Here is a 24,320-nt window from a genome sequence, read left to right on the forward strand (position 1 = left end):
TCTATTGTTAAAGCATGGACAAGACTCAAGACCTTATCAGCTGGAATTTCCTGTTGGGACATGTTCCTGTTACCATCCCCCCATGAGCTAAGGACAGCATGGTCACCATGAGGCAAAGAAAGCTGGAGGAGAAACCTGCATGGAAGTTTGGACTTCTTCTTTCAAGGAGATGATTTTTGGCATCTATTGCTGATGTGTGAAGATGCTACAGCTGACTGGTATTTCTTTCTATTACTGTGGACACACAGGACTCTGTTACAGCCTGGAAACCTACCATCACCCACCTACCCCATGAGTTTATGGAAGCTTGGCAAGAGAGCAGAAGCCTGTCTACTTGGATGGCTTCAGACTTCTTTGGGCAGTAGAACACAGTGGTAAGAAGAAAGGAGGAGGTGGGCTTGTGATGAAGGATATTTGGGTAATTTTTTGTGGTTAAAGAACAATAGCGCTGATGCAAGATACCGAACTATCAGCTGTGAGCAGGAGATCTCACTGCCTACCAAAGGAACTGCCACATGTTATCATGCTAGCTGCATATGTTCCCCATCTCTGCAAAAACGTTTCTGCCTGTTATATCTACATGCTGTAACCCCTCCTCGTGTCCTCCAACCACAGTCGGCTGTATTATCAACATCAGTTCACACAGAGAACTAAATGATCCTGCAGTGTGTCTTTGTTTCTTTCTTTTTAGTTGCTATGATTCCTAGGATTTCTCTATCTGCAATGAGCTTGTATGTGTTTCTCTCTTGTTATATACTACTGTACCATCTATGAAACTGTATCACTGAAATTTCCCCATTGTGGGACTGTTAAAGGATTGTCTTATCTTATATGCAAAAACACCATGCTAAATGCAACTCTTTTTTTTCTTTTTGGGTGGGGTAAATAGTCCTGGAAAGGTACAACAGCTATGAGCTGGCACAGATTTTTCTCCAGATATATGGCCTGGCCTCATTTATGAAGAAGTGTATACATACTTATAAATGAGGTGCACGCTCTGCCGATGATGGGGTTATGAAGACTGGGGTTGATAAATGTCTTTTTTTTTTTTTTTTTTGGAATACTGTGAGCCCCATATAGGGCTCACAATGTACATTTTTCCCTATCAGTATGTCTTTGGAGTGTGGGAAGAAAGCCATGCAAACACAGGGAGAACATACAAACTCCTTGAAAATGTTGTCCTTAGCAGGATTCAAACACAGGATTCCAGCGCTGCAAGGCAGCAGTGCTAACTCCCTAAATTTCCCCTAATCTCTTTACTATGCTGCTGTCAATTTCAGGTACTACCGGAAGGATATATTAAATGAAAGCACTCAACTAAAATGACCTAGTTCTCTCCTGTAAACATGCGGCATAATGCATAGTGTTTATTCCTCGCACACAGCATCTTCAGGTACACCTCTAAGGGAAAATAATGCTTTTCTCCTGTCCTAAAAGAAGAAAGAGAATGTGAGAAAGGGCGACTATTTATAGGGAGATAATTTCACCCTTCCTTACAGTGGCACTTCTCCTGGGCCTTCATCTACCTTATACACAAGAGGTTCATGCTTTCCCATCCTCCTTCTTGTCGAAAGCTTAGTGTGGGGGTCAGGAGGGTGTAGGCTGTGCTATCATTAGAGGGGAAAGACGGAAAATCTTCCAGTACCAGCTGATAGTGACAGGAGCCTGGGAGCAGAGAAGCATCTCGCTGTTTCATCCTAGATTCTGATAGTGTAGAGGGCGTCAGATGTCAAACTGTCGTACACAGGTACTGAGGGATCTGTACACTGAAGTGAGCTGCACAAACTCGATGAAGAGCAAAACAAACTTAAGCCTGGTTCTATATATATCAACACGTCATTAATATTATATGAAATGGCATTCTGAGCCATATCTACCAAGAGCAAAGAAGTTTAAAGCAGTGGCCACCAATAAGGCTACATTCACATGACCAAGGTGAAAAACGGTTGTGAAAAATGCAAACAAGGCATGCCTGTTTTTTATGGATCCCTCATACATTTGAACCTATTGAGGAATCTGTAAAACAGACTGAGAATGCAGCGGCGGTTGTTATCAACACCCCACTATCCACCGGTTCCACCCACCGAATATAAGCAAGCATTTTACTTCAGCTATTTGCAGCCAAAATGGAGCTTTGAGTATTAGACAGCACACATACAGTTGGGTCTCTTAATAATTGTGCAACATTTCGGAAGATATGTGTGCCGGAAACTGAAATCTACTCAAGCAAGCAGTTGGAATAGATTTCATGTATTACTCCAATCATAGATGTTTTTGGCTGTTACGGCCTTGCCCCCTAAGCAGTTGCAACACCTCTCAATGCAAACCTGCTGCAGAACCTCCTAATATACACCTGAGCTGCTGACTGCATGCTGTGCCACTTTGGAAATGTTGATGAAATCTGCAGTCATCGCTCCTAACAGGACCTGCAACTGATGTGACCATACCCTAAGTAGCCTTTCATCTGAATATTACTGGGCCGTGTGTCAGTCACATTTCCTGGTCCAAATGTGGCTTTTATGTACAGGATCCACAGCATCATGTGAATACTGTTTAGCAGAGCCATAGTTGTTCTGAAGCTCACGGAATAATAAATCAGTATGATCCTGTGAGATCCATTAAAATGAGTCGCAGTTGAGTTGGAAAATGTGAGCGACACACAGGTGTGTTTCTCAACCTGGTTACATTCATGTGAAAGGGCCCTAAAAGGGTTGGGGTCACCATAAAACATAACAGCCTACTTTCAGCCTAGGGTATCTTGTATTAATTAAGTGTGCTATCCGTGTATTTTACGGATAGTACATTGACCCATTCTTTTCTAGGGTCCCATACACACGACCACAATCCTTGGTACGGTCTGACACTCCGGGCCACAAAATATAGAACAGGTCCTATTCCCGTCCTATTTTGCGGCCTGTGCTTCCGTGGCTCTTAATCATTTACTGAAAGGAGCCGTGGAAGCACAGCCAGTGCACAGGCGGCACACGTGTGACACCCGTGCTTTTAATACATGGCAGACCGGTTGCAGCACAGTCATCTGCAACTGGCCTTACTCTGTGATTCCTGGGTTTCCTCTGCCAGTCCCTTGGCCCCCTGGCAGTATGATTTTTTTGATTTTTTTTGGTTATTCCTCCTGTTAAGAAATAATAAAAGTTTTTACTAGAGATGAGCGAACAGTGTTCTATCGAACTCATGTTCGATCGGATATTAGGCTGTTCGGCATGTTCGAATCGAATCGAACACCGCGTGGTAAAGTGCGCCATTACTCGATTCCCCTCCCACCTTCCCTGGCGCCTTTTTTGCTCCAATAACAGCGCAGGGTAGGTGGGACAGGAACTACGACACCGGTGACGTTGAAAAAAGTAGGAAAAACCCATTGGCTGCCGAAAACATGTGACCTCTAATTTAAAAGAACAGCGCCGCCCAGGTTCGCGTCATTCTGAGCTTGCAATTCACCGGGGACGGAGGTTTCCGTCCAGTTAGCTAGGGCTTAGATTCTGGGTAGGCAGGGACAGACTAGGATAGGAAGGAGAAGACAACCAACAGCTCTTATAAGAGCTAAATTCCAGGGAGAAGCTTGTCAGTGTAACGTGGCACTGACGGGCTCAATCGCCGCAACCCAGCTTTCCCAGCATCCTGAATGGAATACACTGACAGTGTATTCCCGTATACCCTATATATACACCCCCGATCCCCGTTCCAACGGTGTGCCCCCCCACCTTCACCCCAGAAATACCCTGCAAGTCCCCTAGCAATAGAATTGGGGCTATATACACCCACTATTTTTGCTACTGCCATATAGTGCCATTGTCTGACTGGGAATGCAAAGAATATATTGGGGTTACAAATACCCTCATTTCTTGCTACTGCCATATAGTGCCATTGTCTGACTGGGAATGCAAAGAATATATTGGGGTTACAAATACCTTCAAGTCCTGCCACTGCCATATAGTGCCATTGTCTGACTGGGAATGCAAAGAATATATTGGGGTTACAAATACCTTCAAGTCCTGCCACTGCCATATAGTGCCATTGTCTGACTGGGAATGCAAAGAATATATTGGGGTTACAAATACCTTCAAGTCCTGCCACTGCCATATAGTGCCATTGTCTGACTGGGAATGCAAAGAATATATTGGGGTTTCATATACCTTTAAGTCCTGCCACTGCCATATAGTGCCATTGTCTGACTGGGAATTCCAAGAATATATTGGGGTTACAAATACCTTCAAGTCCTGCCACTGACATATAGTGCCATTGTCTGACTGGGAATTCCAAGAATATATTGGGGTTACAGATACCCTCATTTCTTGCTACTGCCATATAGTGCCATTGTCTGACTGGGAATTCCAAGAATATATTGGGGTTACAAATACCTTCAAGTTCTGCCACTGACATATAGTGCCATTGTCTGACTGGGAATTCCAAGAATATATTGGGGTTACAAATACCTTCAAGTTCTGCCACTGCCATATAGTGCCATTGTCTGACTGGGAATGCAAAGAATATATTGGGGTTACAAATACCCCACACCCCTGGGTGTGCCCCCCCCCCCCACCTTCACCCCAGAAATACCCAGCAAGTCCCCTAGCAATAGAATTGGGGCTATATACACCCACTATTTTTACTACTGCCATATAGTGCCATTGTCTGACTGGGAATTCAAAGAATATATTGGGGTTACATATAACTTCAATTCCAGGGAGAAGCTTGTCAGTGTAACGCGGCACTGACGGGCTCAATCGCCGCAACCCAGCTTTCCCAGCATCCTGAATGGAATACACTGACAGTGTATTCCCGTATACCCTACATATACACCCCCGATCCCCGTTCCAACGGTGTGCCCCCCCCCCACCTTCACAAATACAAATACCTTCAAGTCCTGCCACTGCCATATAGTGCCATTGTCTGACTGGGAATGCAAAGAATATATTGGGGTTACAAATACCCTCATTTCTTGCTACTGCCATATAGTGCCATTGTCTGACTGGGAATGCAAAGAATATATTGGGGTTACAAATACCTTCAAGTCCTGCCACTGCCATATAGTGCCAGTTTCTGACTGGGAATTCAAAGAATATATTGGGGTTACAAATACCCTCATTTCTTGCTACTGCCATATAGTGCCATTGTCTGACTGGGAATGCAAAGAATATATTGGGGTTACATATACCTTCAAGTCCTGCCACTGCCATATAGTGCCATTGTCTGACTGGGAATGCAAAGAATATATTGGGGTTACAAATACCTTCAAGTCCTGCCACTGCCATATAGTGCCATTGTCTGACTGGGAATGCAAAGAATATATTGGGGTTACAAATACCCTCATTTCTTGCTACTGCCATATAGTGCCATTGTCTGACTGGGAATGCAAAGAATATATTGGGGTTACAAATACACTCAAGTCCTGCCACTGACATATAGTGCCAGTTTCTGACTGGGAATACCTGGCCACCAGCTCTGCCCTCTCCGATCCCTCTGTGCTCTACAGCCTACACTTATTTTCTCATCTTTTTTTCTGCACTGCACATCTCTTGCCTACTTCCTTTGGGATCTCAGAAGTGGTGGTCTCAATGCTGAGAAACACATCTGAGTCCCCCATGCAATATGCATTAAGAGAACCCTGGAGCCTACCATAGCATCGAGCCTGGCTAAATGCAGAGAAAGATTTTGGACCACTTCCAGAGATGGTAATTTCAGCACTGCAGTTGGCAACGGATGGTGTAATGGGATTAGCTGAGGGATCGCTGTCTTGACCACTTTTTGGCACAAAATGAAAGTCCAATCCAGCCAAGTATGGTGCAAGGATATGATGCAAGGACACCTACATATCCGTCTGTGACACATTGGGGAGTTCACCCTCATCCGCCCTTTTGGCCTGCACCATAATGCGCCTCTTCCCAGCTAAGCTAAGCGCTGAATTTAGGGACCGCCTCATGTTTGGGGGAAAGTGCTGGTGTGGACGGCACAGTGAGGTGGCGCAGTAGACACTCTGCCCAAAAAGGGCAGAGTGTCCCCCAGCCGGGACTCCAACATCTCCTGGGCCAGACTTTTGGAGATGAGGCCGTTGAAGCCTTGGGCATGTGGGTGGGTTGCGCTGTACTTTAGCATGAAATGAAAGGCCTGGGAGATGGGGAGTTGCTGGGAAGAGGCGCATGATGGCGCGGGCAAAAGGAGAAGTGGCAGGAAAAGGGGAGGATGAGGGAGAAGTCAACAAAGTGGCGGAGGCAGATGAAGTGATGTCCTGGCTCGTCCTCTGGAGTGCATCGCCAGTACTGTGAGCAGAGGCAGTGGCATGAACGGTGGGCGACGTTTGTCCTGCCGTTGCTGCCTGCCACTGATTCCAGTGCTTGGATTCCAAATGACGGTGCATTGAAGTGGTGGACAGGTTGCTCTTCTCAGGGCCCCTACTCGATTTCGAGAGGCAAATTGTGTAGACGACACTATATCTGTACTCGGCGCATTCCTTGAAAAAACTCTACACCTTCGAGAAACGTGCCCTCGATGGGGGAGTTTTTCTGGGCTGGGTACAAAAGGGAACATCTTCGGACATTCCGGGTCTGGCCTGGCTTCGGCAAAGCAGCTGACCTCTGCCTCTGGACATGTCTCTGCCTCTAGCTACCCTTTTTGGTGATGCACCTGCCTCAACATCCACACTACTTTCCCAGCTTGATATCCGCCTTGTCCAGGTGGGGTCGGTGTCCTCGTCGTCCACCACCTCCTCTTCCAACTCCTGTCTCGCCTCCTCCTCCTGCACAATGCGCATGTCAACTGGCTGCCCTGACAGCAACTGCGTCTCATCGTCGTCGATGAGGGTGGGTTGCTGGTCATCCGCCACCAAATCGACCGGAGATGGAGGAGACTCTAGTGTTTGAGCATCTGGACACAGATACTCGTCTGTTAGGTCCGTGGAATCGCTAAATGGAGGGGCAGGTTGCGGTACAGTCAAAGGAAGGGAGAACAGCTCTGGGGAGCAGGGACAGTTGGGGTTATTGTTCTGGGAAGATTGGGAATTTTGGGTGGAAGGAGGACAAGACTGTTGGGTAAGAGGAGGTAGAGGCTGACTGGCTGGTGGACAATGTGCTTTAAGCGTTATCCGACAGCCATTGCAAGACCAGTTCCTGATTCTCGGGCCTACTAAGGTTTGTACCATTCAGCCTAGTTAATGTGGAACTTTTGTGCAAAGTGCAGAACTTAGGGCCCGCCTGATGTTAAGGGACACACGCTGGTACAAGGCTCAACTCACCCTAAGTGCCAAAAACACTGCTGGTGCAAGGCTCTACTCATGCCAAGGGCCTCAATCTCTGCTGGTAGCTCAGCTTACGGTCCTGTAACTTTGTTTGGAAGGGCTCATGTTAAGGGCTAGAAAAGTGAATTTTGGAAGGTCTTACCACATCACACACACACACACACACACACACACACACACACACTCAAAATGACAGTTAAGGGTGAGGGCTTTTGGATTTCCCATTGTCTATTCCATCCGTGGTTGTCATGGGGAACGTGATTTAAACGTGCTTAAATTGGGGTTTGTGTCCATCCATTTGGGGAGTAAAGAAGGTTTCCAGGTATTTTCCCACTTTGATAGAGGTTTTTATGAATGTGTAAAGTGTGTAGTTGTTCGGCTGTGATGTTGGGGTAATAGAGGGTCTTTGGTGTGTTAGATGCCCCCAGACATGCTTCCCCTGCTGTCCCAGTGTCATTCCAGAGGTGTTGGCATCATTTCCTGGGGTGTCATAGTGGACTTGGTGACCCTCCAGACACGGATTTGGGTTTCCCCCTTAACGAGTATATGTTCCCCATAGACTATAATGGGGTTCGAAACCCGTTCGAACACACGAACAGTGAGCGGCTGTTCGAATCGAATTTCGAACCTCGAACATTTTAGTGTTCGCTCATCTCTAGTTTTTACTCTATTATATGTACACCAAAATAGTTCAATTTAAAAATGCAACTTGTCTTGACAAAATCAAACCATCATGTGGGGACGTCAATGGGACGATAAAAAAAACTTATGGCTCTACCCTCTCCTGCTGAGGGGCATTATTTTTCTGGTGCCTAGGTCAAAGCTAAAAAAAATATATAAAAATACAAAAGATTTCCATTTAAATCACCCCCTTTTCCTAGAATACATACAAAAGTACATAAATAAAGCTAAACACATACATATTAAGTATCCCTCTGTATGAAAACGCCCGGTCTACAAACTTATAAAAATATTTTTCCTGTAGCAGGAAAGCTAAATCTAAGGGTAAGTTCACGCAGGGTCTTCTGGTCCAGAACCTGAGGTGGAGGCCGCATGAGGTTCTAGACCAAAAATCGGGTGGCCGCGACTGAATGCTGGTGCAGTGCACCGGCATCCAGTCGCGCACTCCGCTCCGGATTAGGCACAATGAATGGGCCTAGTCGGGAGAAGGGGGTGTCTTCAGGCTGAATCACGAGGCGAATCGGTCTGAAGAATGAGCATGTCGCTTCTTTTTCTAGGAGCCGGAACAAAACAGCTCCCGGAAAAAAGAACTGACCCGTTGATTTCAATGAGAGCTGTCTTTTTGGTAAGGATTTTGAGGCGGATATGGGCTCAAAATCCTGATCAAAAAACAGGACTGTATTTCAGCAGGACTACATCCACAGAAGATCTGTGGTTAGTTCCCCAATATGTTCAAGAACTTCCCTGCTGAACTTCTTTCAAAAATTATGTACAAGTGTACCTAGAAGAATTGGTGCTGTTTGGAAGGGGTGGTGAGGGTGGCTAGACCAAATATTGATTTCATTTCAATTTTTCTTTTGTTCATTCACTTACCATTGTGAATTGCTATAATAAACTATTAACCCTTCTATTTTTGAAAGCATTGTTAATTTGAAGCATTTACCACCCTACCTAAAACTTCCAGCTCACTATATATGTATGTGTGCATATATATTATATACATACAGTTAAACAAATACATATTTGCCTTTCCAAAAGCTCCTTGTCAAGGCAGAAAGACTTCCAGAGACCTATATCTTGTGCCCACCCTCTGTTTCCCTACCAAACTGCTCCCCCCTTGCTACACCCTCTAGTCTACGTCTTATCCTTTTAGATTGTGTTATAGGATGCTTGCACGCTTACCCTCATGGGGTATCTATACAGTGGTTTGCTTTTGGGTTTGCTGGGCTGTACTAGATACTCACTTGCATTTTGCATACAGAACACATATGATCTTCCTGATTTGGGGTCACTAGTAGGGTGTATGCGGAGGGATTTAGACTACCAATTGAATCCATTGGCCATAAATAGTTCTCTGATTTATATGGATTCCCAGAATTACCCTCTGAATGACTCCTCATGAATATCCCTCCTCGAGGATTCTGTGCAGTAAATGACTTTTCTAATGTCAGATCTGATTAAATGCTATGTAGAAGACTCTAGTGGTAGCTGAATCTGGCCATTGAGCTGTAATTTTCCATTAATAAAACCAATATTCATCATTCATTGTAGCGAGCTGCCAGACATCCTCTATGTGGCCACTATGAATGAGCACGGGCTCCAAAGCATGGAGTCTTATTGGAAACACAATGAAAGGTGTTTTCTTGCACTGCAAGCCAAGAGCTTCCTCTATTTAAATGCAGGGCTATGGAAAAACCTTTTACTGAGCCTTTTAAATATGCAATGCAGCGAAGGATCTGATAAGTCAACACTAGAGGATTTGTGAGGATTAATGTGTAAGTGTTAAAATTCAAGAACACCGCTTGGAATAAATGCCTAGAAATTACAAGTCTAGAGTGAAAACAAGTATAATTAGATTCTGATACATCACTCGACAATACCTCTCTGGTGTTCACTTCATAGTACATCATTCAGTAGGGTTAAAGAGTCTGCAAGGTTAATGGGGAAATTTAAAGGGATCAACAGGGTTGGACAAACATGGCTGCTTTTACTTCAAAAACAGCACCATACCTGTCCACAGATTCAGAAGTGTAAGGATGGGGTGTGATCATGTCCATGTCTGGAGGGATAAGGGGGTTCCACATAGAGGGTCCCTCAAAGACCCCACAGTCAATTGCATCATAACAGCAGTAGGGGTAAGACTGAGGATAACCTGACTGATATCTATGTTAACATCACAATACAGTGTGATAGCAGAGATCGGCGCTCATCTGTGCTGCCTGTAGAGTTACTGAACCGTGGCACTTGTGCGAGATCTGTGACCCCTTCACCATTTAAATCACATGCCAGTTGTTTTATAGCAGCCATGTGATGTTATTACAGCATCATCCCATAAAACTGAATAGTGAAGGCCACATCGCATTGCTATAAAACAGACTACCTGTGATATAAACTGTGAAAGGGTCCTGCTGCTCGCATGAGTGCCACAACCCCTTCAAAGAGCTGATCAGCAGGGGGTCCTGGGTGATCTCTTATTGATGATATATCCTAAGGGTAGGTCTTCAATTAAAAAAAAAAAAAAAAAGTCATCTCTGTACAGCATAGTATTCTGGAACATTCTACTTCTGGTTACAATCCTTACATTACATATCATGCAAGGTAGCATGCTACTATTTTTTATGAACCTGCCGAACAACTCTGTATTCCTCCATTATCTCCCATACAATATGACACTTATAGAGTCTGTTATGTAGTGTGCCCGACATCTTAGACTGCACTGTGATAAGTAAGCTATAAGTTATGTTCTCTATGTAGCAGAAGATGGAGTTTTTAGGCCCTTTTTCTGCTATTGGATGGTTGATATCTCTCTAGTTCCTAGTTCAGCCTGTACAGTAAAAACAATGTCAAATAAGCCTCAATAAACTAGCAGTATTGATTCTTTATCCAAGTCTGTGTCCATCTTGAGGGCCCGTTCACACAGAGTAAACGCGCGTGTATTTTGGCAAAATACACACGTAAAAAATACATGTGTAAAAATAAGACTCCCAATGACTTCAATGACATTTTACACGTGTATTTTGATGTGTATTTTGACCTGTTTTCTGCACGTGTAAAAAAAATGTCATTGAAGTCAATGGGAGTCTTATTTTTACATGTGTATTTTTTACGCGTGCATTTTGCCAAAATACACATGCGTTTACTCCATGTGAAAGGGCCCTCATACAATACTATAAAAGACATTTTTTCATTATTGTGTTTTGAAAGTCTTCCAAAATGTTTGTCAGGGTCTGATGTTCTCAAACATTTTCTTTGTTCTTTTTTCCTAAAGTGCTGATGGGGACTTTGCCGTTACACACTTGACTAAAGCTCATCTCTTTCATGATGGACGCATAAAATGGATGCCTCCTGCGATTTACAAAAGCTCTTGCAGCATCGATGTCACATTCTTTCCCTTTGACCAGCAGAACTGCACCATGAAGTTTGGGTCATGGACTTACGATAGAGCTAAAATTGACCTAATTAGCATGCACAGCCACGTAGACCAACTCGATTACTGGGAGAGTGGGGAATGGGTCATTGTCAATGCTGTTGGCAATTATAACATCAAAAAGTATGAATGCTGCACAGAAATCTACTCAGACATCACATATTCCTTCATCATTAGAAGGCTTCCTTTATTCTACACAATTAACCTCATCATACCATGCCTTCTCATCTCTTGTTTGACAGTCTTGGTCTTCTACTTGCCTTCAGAATGTGGAGAGAAGATCACATTGTGTATTTCAGTGCTACTTTCTCTGACTGTCTTCCTCCTCCTCATTACAGAGATCATCCCTTCCACTTCTTTGGTCATCCCTTTGATTGGTGAATACCTGTTGTTTACTATGATATTTGTTACACTGTCTATTATCATCACAGTGTTTGTATTGAATGTACACCACCGCTCTCCTCGTACACACACTATGCCAGCATGGGTACGTAGAATATTCTTAGATGTAGTTCCTCGGGTACTATTCATGAAGAGGCCAGCAAAAGATAACTGCAAGAAGTTAATTGAGTCCCTACATGCTAGAAGACTCAGTCCTCCCCCTAGGCTGTGGAATGAGACTGAGATTGAACCAAACTTCCAGAGTTCATCATCAGCCAGTCCTACTAGTCAAAGAGCTTCGCCAACATCTTCATGCTGCCACCAGTTGGAACAAACCGCTAATACTCAAGTGATCTGCAAGTCGCCATCTGGGCAATATTCAATGCTATGTGAAGAATCAACATTGACTAGCTGTCCTTCTCCACAAAATAAGACCCATCTTCTTGGAGAACCACAGACCAACCTGATGCCCAAAGTACGTTCTGTAAGTGTCCAACAGATGTACACTCCCAAAGAAACCAATGAGGGTACAATTCGCTGTCGATCCAGAAGCATACAGTACTGCTACCTTCATGAGGATTCCTCTCAGACAAATGGTCAATCCAGCAACTCTCCATTGTCTCAGAGATGCCATGTTCATGAAGGACAGCAAGGTAGCCAAAATTCACAGTGTAAATGCAAGCCCAAAACCCAAGAAAAACCAAGTGGCGCTAGCCAAGTTACCAAAACGATTAGTGCCAAAGAGCAGCATGTACTTCTAATGTCACCATCTCTCAAGCTGGCCATAGAAGGAGTTCACTACATTGCAGACCACCTGAGAGCAGAGGACGCAGACTTTTCTGTAAGTATATCAATAAAATGTACTAAATTGTTGAAACTACATCTGTAAATCATGAGATAATGGCCAATGCAATCTTCATATGCAATAGGCATAAGTACATGCATGTAATACATTCAGGAGCGCTTCTTTAATGCATGTATCCTTAAGATCAATATATTGATGTGCATGCATTACACTGAGATAAAGTGAGCACATTAGAATGAAGGACTAAATATATGTCCCGCAGTCAGGATACATGGGGATAGAAAGCTTATATCATGTGCATATGATGCATGGAGATGTGGATGGTGCAGAGGAGATGTAGTCAGAGCTGGGAAATGTAGACTATGAGATGTGTTTAGTATCAATAGAAAAGATCCATACATTGAAAGGTGGCAAGAATATAAGGAACCTGGTGACAACCAGTGGTGCAATGATAAAAATTTTCACTATGAATTCTGGCGAGTCTTTATAGCTTTATATATTCTCCATTGTCTTAATTGCTTTTTTATCAATCAAGGTGTCTTTGGATATATTCCCACCTCATCATAATTTTGAGGTGGGAATATGCAGGGAGCCCCAGTGATCACTTGTAATCTCTGTAATCCCCTGCAATGTCCCAGTAGAAATTACTCCTTAAACATTATCTGTATAATGCAGGAGAGACAAATTCTCTAATATGGTGGCTAAAATGAATCTACTATTTTGGCCAACAATACTTTTTAAAGGGTTGTTCAAGATTAGGAAAAATCTACTGGTATCTTTTAACACTGCCTCTCTTGTCCCTGGGTTGTGTCTGGTATTGCAGCTCAGCACCTTTCACTTGGATGAGCATAAACTACAGCCCATGGGCAGGAGTGTTGCTACTTATGGAAAAAGTGAAAGGTGAAGAGTCTTGAAGAAGTCCAGATTTTCCTTACATCAAGTCCTATCAGGGGATGTGGACTCATGGTGTATGAGAGTATTAGACTGTGGGATGACGACTATGACTACATGGAAATTCAGTACTTGTGCTCTTGGAATCCTGAGCCACTGGGGTTTGGGGTCTATACTGCAACTCCTTACTGCTTAGCCTCACCCTGTGCAGAAGACACTGCTGACCTTGTCATTCCTGGTCTGCATGATTCAGCATTGGTTATTATGTGGCAGGTACAAGCTGTGCCGTCTGATAACTTTAAATGGAGGCCATTGTCAGCAAGCTACTCACAGTGTGATAAAGTGAGCGCACAGCCTGCAATCATTTAGTCTATTTCCATCTCAAGTGGCTGCTATCTGTCTTCTCTCTCAACATCTTTCTCCATAGCTTTTAACCCCCTCTACTTCCTGGATTATGTATGCCAAATCTTTTCTTTCTTGTTCCTTGTCACCTCTTCTCTCTCTTTTACATTCTCCTGTTGACTGGTTATTAAGCTCACAGTTCTGCTTGACTATTGAAGGTCTTCCCATGTGTCTGCCATTCTTTGGCCATGCATGTAACACGCATCACTTTCTTAAACATATTGCTGCTGCCCTTCCTAGGATTGTTGTTGTGCACCACACCATGACTGAAGATGATATATTGTAGACAGTAGAGTACACATACAGTGTTGGCCAAAAGTATTGGCACCCCTGCAATTCTGTCAGATAATACTCAGTTTCTTCCAGAAAATGATTGCAATCACAAACTCTTTGGTATTAATATCTTCATTTATTTTGCTTGCAATGAAAAAACACAAAAGAGAATGAAAAAAAAGTCAAATCATTGATCATTTTACACAAAACTCCAAAAATGGGCCGGACAAAAGTATTGGCACCCTCATCCTAATACTTGGTAGCACAACCTTTAGACAAAATAACTGCGAACAACCGCTTCCGGTAACCATCAATGAGTTTCTTACAATGCTCTGCTGGAATTTTAGACCATTCTTCTTTGGCAAACTGCTCCAGGTCCCTGAGATGTGAAGGGTGCCTTCTCCAAACTGCCATCAAGAGATCTCTCCACAGGTGTTCTATGGGATTCAGGTCTGGACTCATTGCTGGCCACTTTAGAAGTCGCCAGTGCTTTCTCTCAAACCATTTTCTAGTGCTTTTTGAAGTGTGTTTTGGGTCATTGTCCTGCTGGAAGACCCATGACCTCTGAGGGAGACCCAGCTTTCTCACACTGGGCCTACATTTCCTACATTGTGCTGCAAAATTTGTTGGTAGTCTTCAGACTTCATAATGCCATGCACACGGTCAAGCAGTCCAGTGCCAGGGGCAGCAAAGCAACCCCAAAACATCGGGGAACCTCCGCCATGTTTGACTGTAGGGACCATGTTCTTTTCTTTGAAGGCCTTTTTTTTTTTTTTCCTGTAAACTCTATGTTGATGCCTTTCCCCAAAAAGCTCTACTTTTGTCTCATCTGAACAGAGAACATTCTTCCAAAACATTTTTGGCTTTCTCAGGTAAGTTTTGGCAAACTCCAGCCTGGCTTTTTTATGTCTCTGAGTAAGAAGTGGGGTCTTCCTGGGTATCCTACCATACAGTCCCTTTTCATTCAGACGCCGACGGATAGTACGGGCTGACACTTTTGTACCCTCGGACTGCAGACCAGCTTGAACTTGTTTGGATGTTAGTCGAGGTTCTTTATCCACCATCCGCACAATCTTGCGTTGAAATCTCTCCTCAATTTTTCCTTTCCGTCCACATCTAGGGAGGTTAGCCACAGTGCCATGGGCTTTAAACTTCTTGATGACACTGTACACGGTAGACACAGGAACATTCAGGTCTTTGGAGATGGACTTGTAGCCTTGAGATTGCTCATGCTTCCTCACAATTTTGCTTCTCAAGTCTTCAGACAGTTCTTTGGTCTTCTTTCTTTTCTCTATACTCAATGTGGTACACACAAGGACACAGGACAGAGGTTGAGTCAACTTTAATCCATTTCAACTGGCTGCAAGTGTGATTTAGTTATTGCCACCACCTGTTAAGTGCCTCAGTTAAGTAACAGGTGCTGTTAATTACACAGATTAAGGAAGCATCACATGATTTTTCAAACAGTGCCAATACTTTTGTCCACCCCTTTTTTTATGTTAAGTGTGGAATTATATCCAATTTGGTTTTTTGACAATTCTCTTTGTGGTTTTCCATTGAAGACAAATTAAATGAAGATAATAATACCAAAGAATTTGTGATTGCAATCATTATCTGGGAGAAAATGAGTATTATCTGACAGTATTGCAAGTGTGCCAATACTTTTGGCCAACACTGTAACTGCAGGCCTGTTTTTTCTGTAAGGTGGTACAAACACGCACCTTTGTTGGTCTGTTTCATAGAAATGGGTTGGACCCCTTCCCAATTGCACCTAGCCTGTAGGGTGGTGAAAGCACAGTGCTAGTATGTGTGTACGCCACAACTTGGCAGCTTATTGGCTATGTCATAGCATATGTTACAATGTTCTTATACTATTTTGTATGATATGTTATATGCATGCTTATGTCTCTTTATTAGTGCGGGTCATTGCCTAGTCATAGTTCTGATACTTTTTGATGGCTGGATCACGCAACGATTTCTTAGAGGCAAGACAAAGAGTTGCATTATGGGAAAAGTTGTTTATTGGTCTTCCATGGTGGGATCCACTCATGTTGGGCATTACCCCAGCAACAGAGGACAGCAAATGGTTCACGATATCCCGCACTCTGTGTGGTGAGACAGAAGTCTGCACACTGCTGGAGGACTTCATGGAGGTGGCAACGTCGAGTCAGGCCAAGCTAGAGAGCCATGTAAATGGTTTTAGCACCATAGACATTGTATGGAGCAGCACAACACATACCTAACCACCACCACATGCAAACTTCTCCTCACAGTTACACAGTGACTGACGGGGATCCCAGAATTAAGTTGATAGGGGAAAAATGTCCATTTGTGGGAATTTTTTAAAGCTATTCCCGACTTTCATCTTTTATCCTGTGGTGGAGTTACAGATGAATGGCACTTTTAGATCTGTTTTCTGAGGCTCCCAAAAATAAGAAAATGATAGGAATTCATAATACTCTGGCACGAAAAAGTTGGAAATTTTGACAGACCCGACGTAAGGCAATATGATAGAAAACCCTCCTCTTCCCTTGTCAGAACTATAACGTCAATAAAGACAACACAACTGTTGTTGAGAAAACCTTGGGGGGTCGGCCAAAGCTTTATTAAACAATAAGACTTGCCCCGAAAAAAAAGCCCTAGCATGATTATTCAGGAATTTGGAATATGCTTGAAATATAAGCCCTACTCCAAAAATAAGCCCTACCCTGAAAATAAGCCCTAGCTACAGTTCATTAAAAAAGTGTCCAGGCATCTATACATGTAAAAAAGTTAATCGAATACAGCAGATACAGTAGACCCTTCATCAAGGAAAGCAGACACCTCCAAAAGAATCGGACATTGACTTTAAGTGAGCTATCTGTACAAGATGAGACTAGTGAGATATTTCTCCACAACAATAAGGGTTGACTACCATTAGCGCTGGGCTCTCGTACACAGATCCTGCTGGCATCACTCCATTGTGACTGCCTCCGGGCACCAGGGGCAGCAAACTGCTACACTTAGCTGCAGTGGAATGCTGCTGCAGTGGCAAGGGACCTGACAGTGACAGGCCTTTGACAAGAGTAACTCAGATATGTGTGTGTGAGAGCCCATCCACCATTGGCACTTGTACACTCTATTTGCATTTGGTTTAAGGGGGTCTGCTGAGTGGATTGTTGTTTATGGAAAAAAATAAGACATCCCCTGAAAATAAGCCCTAACCCATCTTTTGGAGCAAAAAAATAATATAAGACCCTGTCCTATCTTTTTTTTTAATTATTATGTAGAACCTTGTTACCCACAACTCAAAACCGGACATGCCACCGGATGCCGGCCACTGCCTGTGTGGTGGGCATGTGTTAGTTGTTCCAGCTGGTGACATGTCCTGCCATATGCCATTGTGACTCCTGACAACAAGAGATAAATAAATAAACACGTACATTAAAATGCAAACTTGCAAAAGGGTGGGAGGAATCGGGCAGGGATCCAAGAGGGAGATCCTGCACAATGCCAGGGACAAAACTATGGAGGGGTCACACCTCTCCCCAATGCCCGGTCAACTCATACAAGGCAAGGAAGCCAGACCCTGCCCCACGTCTGGTCAAGAGCCCACGGTGGTTTCATATTATTACGTCACCTGCACCAATTTTCTCCAGACTGCTTATTAGGGGGTGCTTTGCCTCCCATGGCCTGACAAATTCTTTATCATCTGGCAGGATTTATGGTTGCATAAGTATTTTGCCATATATTGCAATACTGATCGTTGGTTCAAGCCCCCTAAAGCAGATAAGAAAAAATGTTTAAAATATATATACTTATTATAATTATTATTATTATTTTTAATATAAATAATAATATAAAAATAAACAAAAGTAAATGTAAACACAAAAGGCATGCTCACATGCAAAAATTCCCAAATTGTTGAAATATTTATCTAATATAGAGACTGCTGTAAACAGAAAAATAGCTGATTTACCAAATTTTTTTTCTTAATTGTTTCACTCCTTTGAACAAAAATGTAGCAAATAGTGTTCAAAATGTTGGAAATTCCCCAAAAGTATTATTATTAATAATTAAAAAAATGAATACCTTACACAACTCCATACACAAAGATGTAAAGTTACATAAATTTTTCGGGCATTTTTCAAAGCTTTGGTTTTTTAGAAAGGTAATTAAAGCATAAGAAAATATAAAATTGTCATCACAATGATTATGCCAGCGCAAAATATATATGGTGCAGGTCATTTTCATTGCACAGTGAACACTATGAAAGCAAAGCCAATAACAAAACGGGGCAGTTTTTCTCTAATTCCACCTCATTCTGATTTTTATACAATTTTCCCAGTACATTAAATGGAATATTAAATGGTACCAATACAAAATACAAAGTATCTTGAAAAAAAAAATAAACCCTCATATGGCCCTGTTAACAATTAAAAAACTAAAATGAAAAAAAAAAATGGCTGTGGCTATTACATATGGCCCCCTTATTGTGTGACCATATGTAAGACACGTATGTTCCAAACGATACTTAAGTTGCCTAGACAGAAGCAAGCCTTGGCGCCTGTATTCAGGGTATATTTTACTTTCATTAGCCAGCATTGAAGAAGGTCAGGTTTATGTTCAATGTATCAGCGTATATTAGTATTTAAGTAGCATCCTAGTTTGTTGCCTTAGACTGAGGCCACACTTTGCAGAAAAGCTGTATGTTAAGAGTGGCTACAAAATGAATGGAATTATAAATGTACTTACAGTTCCCCTTTCTACTAAATCCTCCCCTTGATTTGATGCAAAAAACATCTCGTCCACAACATGTGCCCTCAGCCTTAAAGGGATGGCCAGATTTACAAGAACTTGGCATTTTTGTTTCTAAGGGTGCATTCACACTTCGGATACGCTGACTGATTCTGAACGTTAAAACACATTCAGAATCAGCACGTATAAAGCAGATCCCATTCATTTCAATGGGAGCTGGCATACGAGCACTCCCCATTGAAATGAATGGGCTGCTTTTTTCTCTACGAGCGCTCCCATTGAAGTGAATGGGAAGTGTTTAGAAGCGTTCGCGTGTACGGCTCGGAATGAGCCGAGCGCTTACGCCGTGTGAAGGGGCCCATAGAGAAAAAAGCAGCCCATTCATTTCAATGGGGAGCGCTCGTATGCCGGCTCCCATTGAAATGAATGGGATCTGCTTTATACGTGCTGTTTCTGAACATGTTTTAACGTTCAGAATCAGTCAGCATATCCGAAGTGTGAATGCACCCAAAAACTGTAAACAATTAGTGAACAACTTTGTAATATACACCATGGTAAAAAAAAAAAAAAAGTGAAAGGTCAGTTACACTTTAATGGTTGCTGGATTCTTATACCTATAATAGAAGGACGACCAGAATGTAAAGGCACCGCGCTTACTCCAAATTCTTAAATCACACGCAATTTTATTCCAATAAATACCAAAACACACTGCTAGCAGAGGATGGTTACCAGTGTATTTTGGTATTTATTGGAATAAAATTGCATGTGATTTAAGAATTTGGAGTAAGCGCGGTGCCTTTACATTCTGGTCGTCCTTCTACTATTGCTTCATCCCTTGTGGATGTACGGGGCTCCAGTTGCTGTATATATCTCTGGTCCATCATTATCCATTTATCCAAGGCCTTAGAGGACCTCCTAGGTGGATAACAGACGTCTGCTCGGTGACTATCACTTGGTGTGTACTCATACCTATAAGTCTTTATATTCCTCAACAACTGATGTGATAGATACTGTATACTGGGTCTTCTGGAAAGGGTAAGCGGAGTTGTAGGATTCATATTTTGGTGCTGTTCCCATAATCATCACTATCTCATCTATGACATAGACTATCCATTAAGTAGATTTACCTCTCATTCCTTTAGGTAAAGCAGGATTGGAAGTATGTCGCTATGGTGATTGACCGGATCTTCTTATGGATGTTTATCATCGTCTGCCTATTGGGAACTGTTGGACTATTCCTCCCACCTTGGCTAGCTGGAATGATATAATCTTAAGGACCCATGACAACACTCAGATGGGGTTTGCCGACAATGGGTGGGGAGCATTGGACAAGGGTGGGAGTATGGGGGAGCATGAATGCATGGTATATGCAGGCAGACGTGACTGGACACAAGAACAGACGGAGATACTCAAATTTTCAATCCAAATTAGGACAAAGCGCAGAAGAAGAATGACCTGAGTGAGGAAGTGTGTGACAGTGTCTGTAGTATATAAATATTTAATCTTATGTCTGACTCGCATGAGTGGGTTTGAAAAGCTCCTGGGGATACCCTAGGGCAGAAAACCATTTCAAAGGCATTCCCTGCTTCCGTGGCCAGGAATCCTTCATTAAATATTTGCTGTACACAGCTCACTGCACAAAGCAATGGTGTACTCTAAATATGGGCAAACTCTGCTGATTTTCAGCAGGTAAGTGAATAAACATGAATTGAACCTCTGTCTTCTGTTGTTATTTCAGGCTATATATCCATATTCTTTCTATACATTCATATCGCCTATTACATAATATGATGATGAACCAAGTGCCTTGTACCTCTGAGATATCATAAGGAGAACCTTGCAGCAATAAAGGCTCTTAAGCCATTCTCTGCTTTTAACCCCTTCCCTGTACAGCTATTTGATGTTTTTTCTTTTTTGTATTTTGCTCCTCACCTTCCGGAAACCATAACTTTTTTATGTTTCCAAAAACAATATAAGGGTCTCTTATGTGGAAAGCAAATTGTACTTCATATTGGTACCATTTGATATTCTGTATTTGGAAAATGAATTGTATTTGCACTATTTTTAATGGGTTTTGTTTTTATAGGGATGACAGTGCAGCCAAAATAACATATTAGCTATAATCTGGCAGTCAGTATGGTTATGGTGATACCAATTTTATATAGTTTTTGTATGTTTAACACATTAACAAAAATACAAAATTTTAAAAACAGTAAAAGGCTAAATCCCGACGCAGCAAATCACTACCAAAAACACTGCAGAATAGATATTGTTTTTAGCCTTAGTTGCGGAAACACAGCATTTTTAGCTGCTGCTGAAAAGCAGGTACAAAAGCTACATTTTACAGAACCAGCAAAGCAAATTGGATTCTGGTTAATCTCATTCACACATTTCAGAAAAAAAGAGCTGCAGAAAAGTTGCAGTATGTTAATGTTAGCCGCAGAATCGGGAGCATTTTCACTATTTTTTGAATTTAAAAAAAGAAAAACACAGCGAAAGCGAAAACCAAACAAAAAATGATGCAGAAAAAATGCAGCACATTTTCTGTTTTTTTTTTTTTTTTTTTAACCATGATTTACTATGTGGCGCCTTTAGAGCAGTTTCACTGACAGTGCTGGGTTAAAACGCACAAGAGTAACTACCAGTGGCAGCTTAATGCATACTGTATTTAACCGGTTAATAAGCAGTATACAGTGAAAACTCTCCCTGGTATTCACTGATTTATGCCATTTAATGGGAAATTCATCAGTCACCAAAGTGTTACGCAGCACTTTACAGTGACAAACAAGATACCTTTCTTAGGTATGTCACTTTTGTACATCTGAAGGAAAAAACATCTTGAAGTTCCCTTACTCATCTCTCCTCCATAGACACAGTTAAATAGAGGTCTCATCACTATAAACTCTAATTAATTTTACAGATTAGATATTTACTTTAAAGGGATCGTATCATTAAAATGCTATTTTTTCTCACTAAGGGTGCATTCACACTGAGTAAACGCTAGCTTATTTTGTAGAGTAAAATTACACTTGTAAATTTTGCTATCCCATTGACTTCAATGATATTTTTTTACAAGTGTAAAAATACGCCTGTAAAAAATACGCCTGCAAAAATACGCCTGTAAAAATACGCCTGTAAAATGTCATTGAAGTCAATGGGATAGCAAAATTTACAATTGTAATTTTACTCTACAAAATAAGCTAGCGTTTACTCAGTGTGAATGCACCCTAACATGTAGGAATAGCCTTAAGAAAGGCTATTCTTCTCCTACCTTTAGATGTCTTCTCCAAGCCGCCGTTCGATAGACATCCCGGTTTTCTTCAGTATGCAAATGAGCCTCTTGCAGCACTGGGGGCGGTCCCCAGAGCTCAAACAGCACTGGGGGCGTCCCCAATGCTGCGAGAGAAGTCTCCAGCACCACCTCTATCTTTGTCTGGAACGGCTTCTCTCCGCATCTTCTGGCTTCAAACTTCTATGCATGGGCAGTCGGATCTGCCATCGGGCCTTGGGCAGAGCCAACTGCACATGCCCGTGACCATTTTTTTGTGGCTGTTTATGCGAGTGTACCGCGCATGCACAGTATGCTCCTGTAGTTCAACAGAGTACAGAGTGTAAGCGGCCACAAAAAAATGTGCAGTCGGCTCTGCCCGAGGCCTGTGGGCAGAGCCGACTGCGCATGCGTAGTAGTTTGAAGCCAGCGCCGTAAGAAGACGCGGAGAGAGGCCACTCCAGACGAAGATGGAGGCGGTGCTGGAGATTTCTCTCGCAGCATTGGGGACGCCCCCAGTGCTGTTTGAGCTCTGGGGACCGCACCCAGTGTTGTGAGAGAACTCATTTGCATACAAAAGAAAACCGGTATTTCTACCGAACGGCAGTGCAAAGAAGACATCTAACGGTAGGAGAAGAATAGCCTTTCTTAAGGCTATTCCTACATGTTAGGCTCCATTCCCATGGAGTAATGCACCGTGCATTCAGACACGTATACACGTGTCAGAGTGTGAGCGCTCAAAACAGATCCCATTCACTTCAATGTGGGCTGGCTTACAGGCGCAACACTTTGAAATCAATGGGACGCTTTTTGACCCATTGATTTCAATGTGTAGCGCGAGTGAGCCGGCACACATTGAAGTGAATGGGATCTGTTTTGAGCGCTCACACTCTGACACGTGTATACGTGTCTGAATGCGTGGCAGGTTACTCCGTGGGAACAGAGCCTTAGTGAGAAAAAATTGCATTTAATGATAGAATCCCTTTAAAGAGAAGATAGGACACCTTCTTACAATTGGCTAATAATCACATCCCCTATTTTCTGATGCCTATTTGGCCCACTTCCTCCACGCATCAGTTAGAAATGAAGGGCATCATGCTAGGCCAGTGGAGAGGAGGTGCCCCATTATATTACTATAGGGTTAAAACGGAAGCACGTTCAGAAATTTCCCTTTAAATCTGAATGCAATGGCAGAACATATGCCTATGATCATTACATCAGGCCACCTTTTATCTGCTGCCCTGACTGATTTTGGTAAAGAACTGTAGAACCGCCCATGTTGTGTGAAGGACATGTTCAAAGCTTGGATGCATCCCTCACCGCAGGCACAGTAGGAATGTGACAGCAGCAAATGTTCAACTTGCCAAACCCATGGGGACTTGTGGAGGAAAAAGGAACATAGCTGTTTAATCTGTGAAGGGCACTGTGTGTGTAATGTAGTATTCACATCATCTTCCTCATCGATTGCATATGTGTTAATGAGAAAGACACGAAGCTCTTCCTTGTAAAAATTCTCACATCTCCCATTCCAAAACCATTAAGAAGAAGCGAAAATTGACTTTATGGGCCTGACGTCATCTAAAGGTAATTTTAGTATGTATTAATTATCTCTAACGTCACACTAATTCCTCTATATTACATACAGGTATTAAGTGTCTGCAAAGTCATTCCAGTTATACTAATTGTAACATCAATGGTGCAGAAAACTGCATGCCGAACTGCTCTGTGCACTGTGATCTGTAATAGCTATATTACACCAGTATAAACTACTGAAGCACTACCATTAAAAACAAGCAGTAATTATTATAATACTGCCTTCTATGTACATAAATATATAACTACTATAATACTGCCTTCTATGTACACAAATATATAACTACTATATTACAGCCTACTATGTACACAAATATATAGCTACTATATTGCTGCCTACTATGTACACACATACATGTATATAACTGGTATAATACTGCCTTTTATGTACATAAATATATAACTACTATGATACTACCTTCTATGTACGTAAATATATAACCACTATGATAATGCCTTCTATGTACACAAATATATAACTACTATATTACTGCCTATTATGTACACAAATATATAGCTACTATAATACTGCCTACTATGTACACAAATATATAACTACTATAATACTGCCTTTTATGTACATAAATACATAACTACTATAATCCTGTTTCTA

The 24,320-nt window shown here is 42.3% G+C and overlaps 1 protein-coding gene across 2 annotated transcripts in view; it reads left to right on the plus strand.

Moving 5' to 3' along the window:
* CHRNA4 (cholinergic receptor nicotinic alpha 4 subunit) overlaps window positions 1-20,562 on the plus strand; it is a 63,009-nt gene extending 42,447 nt beyond the window's left edge. Inside the window, exons 5-6 of one of the 2 annotated variants that reach the window (XM_075277008.1) lie at window positions 11,199-12,579; window positions 19,989-20,562. In XM_075277008.1, coding sequence (XP_075133109.1) covers window positions 11,199-12,579; window positions 19,989-20,114 — 1,507 coding nt within the window. In that variant the 3' untranslated portion in view covers window positions 20,115-20,562. The remainder of the gene's footprint in view (window positions 1-11,198; window positions 12,580-19,988) is intronic. The other variant, XM_075277009.1, reaches the window with a different exon arrangement.
* Window positions 20,563-24,320: the final 3,758 nt, after the last annotated feature.

The sequence above is a fragment of the Leptodactylus fuscus genome, chromosome 6, assembly GCF_031893055.1.
Source record: "Leptodactylus fuscus isolate aLepFus1 chromosome 6, aLepFus1.hap2, whole genome shotgun sequence".
Classification (NCBI taxonomy): Eukaryota; Metazoa; Chordata; class Amphibia; order Anura; family Leptodactylidae; genus Leptodactylus; species Leptodactylus fuscus.